This window comes from Carlito syrichta, unplaced genomic scaffold, assembly GCF_000164805.1.
Source record: "Carlito syrichta isolate Samal-C Ts95f unplaced genomic scaffold, Tarsius_syrichta-2.0.1 Scaffold305182, whole genome shotgun sequence".
NCBI lineage: Eukaryota > Metazoa > Chordata > Mammalia > Primates > Tarsiidae > Carlito > Carlito syrichta.
Window position 1 is genome coordinate 331,533 of NW_007249278.1, and position 6,128 is coordinate 337,660.

The 6,128-nt window shown below is 41.5% G+C and overlaps 1 protein-coding gene across 1 annotated transcript in view; it reads left to right on the forward strand.

The window, feature by feature from the left end:
- Positions 1-190: 190 nt before the first annotated feature.
- The window catches only part of LOC103263611 (probable C-mannosyltransferase DPY19L2), a gene marked incomplete at its 3' end in the record, with an annotated part of 68,170 nt that continues 62,232 nt past the window's right edge, over positions 191-6,128 (forward strand). Inside the window, exons 1-2 of the mRNA XM_021714058.1 lie at positions 191-581; positions 5,016-5,040. Of these exons, the coding sequence (XP_021569733.1) occupies positions 191-581; positions 5,016-5,040 (416 nt within the window). The remainder of the gene's footprint in view (positions 582-5,015; positions 5,041-6,128) is intronic.

Sequence of the window (6,128 nt, forward strand, 5' to 3'; positions counted from 1 at the left end):
GCGGAGCGGCGGGGAGCGCACGCCAGCCCCTCCGCGTGTCGCGGTCGCCATGACGACCGGGCGGCCCGCAACGGCGGCTGGGACTGGTCGTTGAGGCTGGGAGGCGTCCCGCGCCCCGCCAGACCTCGCTGGGCTCTGCTGGGCCGCGCCGGCACCGACCTAGCTCCATCCGCACTGGGACTATGCGAAAATGGTCGGGCAGATGAGGAGTAAACTCAAAGAAGTGACTCCAGAACCGTGTCAGTCTTCCCGCCCCATGCAGTCGAGGCGGCGGCGGCGCGGGGCCTCCGGAGCCGGGGAGCCCGAGGTGGAGGAGGAGCCGCAGGTGGAGGTGGGACCGCCAGAGCGACCCCTGCAGCCTTCGCCCCTCGGCGGCGGGAACCTGCCAGGGGGCGCCCGGGGGTACTCGCCGCGGAAGATCCGACTTCTGAAAGCGCAGAATTCCTTGCAACTGGACGTGGTCTCCAAGACCCTTCCAGTCGGCCGCTTCCAATTCTTACACAGTCTCCTGGAGCAGCTCTACCAAAAGATGCACTTATTGCAGGCGCGTGAGTTCTCAAGCAGGACCACTTTGTGCATAGGTGAGCAGGGCAGGAGAGCCCTTGGGGGGACCGGACGGACCTCCCGGCCGACACCCTCCAGCCCCGGCGCCGAGGCTCACGGCTCGGGGTCGCGGGGACCCGCAATCTGCTTCCTCTGAGCCTCGGGGTTTGCAGCGGTTTTCTTGAGCCCCGAAGGAGATCTGCGGAACAAGAAAGGATTTAGAAGTGCCTAGCAGCAATAAGGGCAAGATCTGAGCTCTTGGAGCATCGCTGACAATAATAGCCAGCTCCCTTACTTCTTATTTTGAATCATTCGCCCGAGTATTTTTGACACAGTGGATACTCATATGTCAACAAAAGGTTCTCTTAATCAGGGCATATTATGATAGTCTGTAAAAATGATTGAATAGCTCTTGAGAGAAAGACATTATATTTATTATCACCTTAAATAAAGCAGAATGAAATAATTTTTTAAAAATTAGCTGAGAACATTAATAATGGAAATAGGGTCAAAGTAAACCATATATTACTCGTGTAGGTACCCATTTACTTCCACCTTGCTGCGGAATGTCCATGCCATGAGGTATTTTCTTCCTTAATATTCATCCCTCATTTTCTCTAGCTTAAGAGGGAACTTAAATGTTACTGTTTTAATGAATCAATTTTTAACTTAGTCTTTGGTGAGACTGGCTACTGACATAAACTGAGACATAGAAAAATCTCTCTCCACATAAGTTACTGTAACTTCTTCATCATAAACTGTTGACATCAAAATAGAATAAGTCTCCACACTTGCAATGTTAAGAATACTTGAGGATTTCAATTGTCTCCGATGTTTAATTATGCCAACACAAACGTCCCACATCCAGAATCAGCTTGGTCTTAGAAACCAAGCTGTTTTTCCGTTCCCAGCACAAGCTCCAGTGCACTCAGCTCTGACACTTCGGAGGCACTCGAGGGTTGGGTAAAATAATGACTGATTGTATTAAGTGTTATGGGTGTTCCGAAGAGTGAGCTAATGCTTTAGGTTGGGAAGTGGCAAATGAGATCGAGAATGAATTTTAGGAAAAGGTGGGATTGTGTCAAAAGGCTAGTATTTGGATGTATGGAGCTGGGATAACAAGTACTAGAGGCCGATAGTACGGCATGATTCAAGTCATTGGAAGTAAGAAAACGTAAAAGCAAAGTAGGCTGAAATGAACGGTAGAAAAAGAAGAGGATGTGAGTTGAGAAGGTTGATTGGGACTAGTCATAGAGTCTTATTAAAGGATAGGTGTAAAACATTTGAACCTCATTCTGTAGGAACTGATTGATTCTTTAAATTTTTTTAATCAGGTAAAATTACATAGCGTAAAATTAACCATTTTAAAGTGAACAATTCAGTGGCATTTAGTACATTCCCAATGTTGGCACTGAATTATTTTTAAATAGGCAAGTGACATGACCAGAAGTGTGCCTCAGAGAGATTAACTTGGCAGCTATGTATAAGATGGACTGAAGATGGAAAGGACACAGCAAGAATAGTTGGAAAACTATTACTAGAATCTGGGCAGTAATAGTCTTAAGTGAGGTAGCCACAGCAGGAGTGGAGAGGAGATCCCAGAGGTGAGATTGATGGAGACATTGACAGGACTGGTGGGTGGTATGATGGAAGAGGAGAGAGGGGGAGGAAGGAGACAGACACTTAGTTCAGGAACGAAGGGTGTGGATTTGTGAATTATCCATGTAGAAGTGTTGATTACAACTTTAAGATTGAGTGAGATTGCTAATGGATACCAATGTGAGGAAAGAAAAGTATATGAAGTAAAGATACTTGGAGAAATCTTTTAAATTTAGTTTTAAGAGATGAGTGGAAAAGAAAAAACAGATAAAATCAGAGTAGTCAGAAAAATAGAAGAACTGGGAGAGTTGGAGTGATGGAAGATGAGAGAGGAAGAAATCCAAGAATCTGACCAAATGCTACAGAAAAACTGAGAAGCATAAGAATTAAAGGAGGCCATTAACTATGCTAACTAAAAGGTCATTGGTCACTTAAAAGAGTTGAAGAAGAATTTGGCCAAGATTCTTTTCATTGAATGGGAGAGGGAGAGGAAGGAAAAGGGGGGAGAGGAAGGGAAAGGGGGGAGAGGGGGAGGGGAAAGGGGAGGGGTGGGGGAGAGAGAGAGAGAGAGCAGAGAGAGACTGATACTATCTCATAGTTTGAAGTCTGTCGTATCAAGGGGAATGTTTTAAGGTCTAGAATATTTAAAGACTGAGAGGAAGAATCAAGTGGAGAGGGTGAGATTTCAAAACAGATAGTACCTGATGGAGCAGTCTTGGGATATTTGGGGGTGGGGGTAGAATTAAAGCACGCATTTGAGAAGTTAAATGTAGAAAAGAGGAGAGATAATTCCTCTTCTGAGATGGTAGAGAATATAAAAACAAGGATTACTCTCTAGGTAAATGTTTAGAGAAATGTTGAAGTGAAAATAAAAGAAATTGGGAGTGCTGGCATCTAGTGGTCTTTGTTTCAGTGAAGTATAAAGCTTCAGAGGTGAGACTGATAGAGGTAGGATGCAGGGGACCAGGGAGTCATGCTTTCTATCAGTGTGGGAAGGCTTTGTGATAAGTACTTCATGTATTTAGCATATTGGCGTCATTACACTGTATCTTTTTTTTCCCTCAGATGTGGCGTGAAGGGGGTGGGGGGAGTGAGAAACATGAGAGATTTTGAGGATCTTTGGAAAGCTAGGTGAATTTGGTAGCATATTTGAACTTTTCCTTTTCTTTAAAAATCATTTTAAGAGTTTTTGCCAGTATGCATAGTTGTCAGGAGAATACAAAAGAGGATACAAATATAGTAGACTAGTACAGTTTCTTTATATCTTAAAGTTAGTGAAGCCTTATCAGAGGGGCATCTGTTTCAAGTTGAGAAGGTATATGGGTTTAATTTCAGAGTGATTGAGAATATAGCAAATAGAAAGGGTTAATGTATGCATCAAATGTATATATTTTTTTCCTGTAAAGAGCCAGGGAGTGAATATTTTAAGTCTGGCAGGTTAACTATAGTCTATTGTTCTTGCTATTCCTCTTCCTCCCCATCCCTTCTTCCTTTTTTAAAATGTAAAGACCGTGTTTAGCTTGCAAACAGTACGAAAACAGACCGTGGGCCATAGTTTGCCCATCCTGGTATACAGCAAGTAAATCTTCTGAGAACTATTTAAGATAAGCCCAAGATGGTTAGTAATATGAGAGATGATCTGGAGAAGCATCATGGTAAATTTCAAGATTACAATTTTAAAATTTCTTCTAAATTTAATATCTTCAATAATTATTTGATTAATTTGCATTTATTTTGTTAATCAAGTTGAGTAATTTTTTATTTTTTTAAGAGGTTAATGTTGGTAGTTTCTAAGATGACATGCCAAGTAAGTTTGAGACAACCATAAGAGATTATAAAATCTTAGCTGAGAGGCAGGACTTCTGGAGTAGCCAACTAAATTCGCTCCTTGCTCTTCAGAAACAGTTATGAAAATACTTGGAAAATTATCAAAATCTCTTTTTTAAAAGACATTGGAAAGGTTTACAACAGTCTGAAGAGCATTAATTCAAGAAAAGCTGCTGAACCTCTTTACAGTAAAATAAAAAATAAGTTAAAATGCCACAAACTTTACTGTTTAAATAAATCCTACTCCCTGGCTCTTTACAGAAAAAAAAAGTAAAGTTTGTGGCATTTTAACTTATTCTATTCCCATCCCCTCTCCTCAGCTCCATGGTACTCTTCAAAGCAAGCAATTTCCCAGCCACCAGAGGGGACAGACCATGTTTGCAGCTCCTCCAAAAACTTCATACCCAGAACAGTGTTACTATCTAACTTGTTTTATAGCTCCTTGGTAAAGTTTTATGCATGAGACGTTGGCACGATGACTACGGATAGAGTCTGGGCCATCTAAAGGCTCCTAGGTGTGATAGAGTACTTGTATTCATCAAAGGTTGAATTGAACAATGAGGCTTTCAAATATCTGCTGTGACAGTGATTGCTTGCATTAAACCATTTTCTGATGAGCATAAGGATACCTCTTGGCTGATGTCTTCTGAAAGTATTTAGCTGAGTGTACCATATATATGTACTTCTTATTAAAATTTTATATAAAGAAACAGAGAATAAGAGATAATAGAGAAAAATACTGAAAAATCATAAAAAGGTCAAAATCATCCAGAGGTTCATCACTCTTTTACAAATTGAGTTGTAAAAACCTTTCAAGTCTCTCCCTTTGCTCATCAAGTTCACCCAGCAGAGGTAAGCACTATTCACAATTTGCTTTATGTCCTAGATTTTTTTCTTATGTGTCTATAGGCAGAAGTAGCTGGCCATATTACTTTATATGCTATCTCTCTAGACATGTAAGGGAATGCATTTGAAAAACTTGTTTTAGTGGTATTTTATAGTAAAGTAGCTTTAATAACTTTATTACTTTTTTTTTCTTTTTCCAGCTGCCTTTGTGGGAATTTTGCACTGGTAAGATTCATTTTCAATTTGAAATAAGTAAAAACACTTAGATTAAAATTTGCCATCATTGCTTACATACAGTAAAACAATAACTTCTGGCTAGGTGTATAGAACATCTATATGTGTACCAGTTAACACATATATATTACTTTTTTTTTTAACAAGCCTCATATGTGAAGCAGCATTTACAAAATAGATTAGGGAATTAGTAATTTATGATAAGCATATTTTTGCCTTGCCAAAGAATTCACCATTGTGTTTCTTTAAATAGCCAGCTTTTCTAGTGTATTTAACATTTTTGTCTCATCTAAAATACTTCTTTATTTTATGGTAGCTATGTCTTGTTAGTACCATAAGTTTAGAGATAAAGTTTTAGGAACACCTGCCAATTGAATATGAGATAGAAGCCTGGGCGCGGTGACTCAAACCTGTAATCCCAGCACTTTGGTAGGCTGAGGCGAGAGAATTTCCTGAGCTCAGGGGTTCGAGACCAGCTTGGGCAACTTGACAAGACCTCGTCACTACAATTTAAAAGAAAGAGGGAAGGAAGGAAGGAAGGAAGGAAGGAAGGAAGGAAGGAAGGAAGGAAGGAAGGAAGGAAGGAAGGAAGGAAGGAAGGAAGGAAGGATTACCCCTCCTCCCCTTCCCTGGGGAGATGAATCCTCTCTTCTCTCTCTCTCTCTCTCTCTCTCTCTCTCTCTCTCTCTCATTTACTGTTTTTTGAGTCAGAGTCTCACTTTGTTGCCCAGGCTGGACTGCAGTGGCATGCTCACGGCTGCCATAACCTCAACCTGCTGGGCTCAGGTGATCTTTCTGCCTCAGCCTTCCAAGTAGTTGGTACTACAGGTGCACACCACCATGCCCGGCTAATTTTTTTTTTTTTATTGTAAAGACAATGTCTTTCCAAGTTGCCCAAACTGGTCTTGACCCCTTGGGCTCAGGCAATCTTCTTGTCTCCACCTCCCAAAGTGCTGGGAATACAGGCGTGAGCCACCGCACCATGTTTCTAATTTACTTTTTAAATAAACTATATTTTAGCTGGGCTCGGTGGCTCAGCCTGTAATCCCGTGCCTTTGGGAGGCTGAGGTGAGTGGATT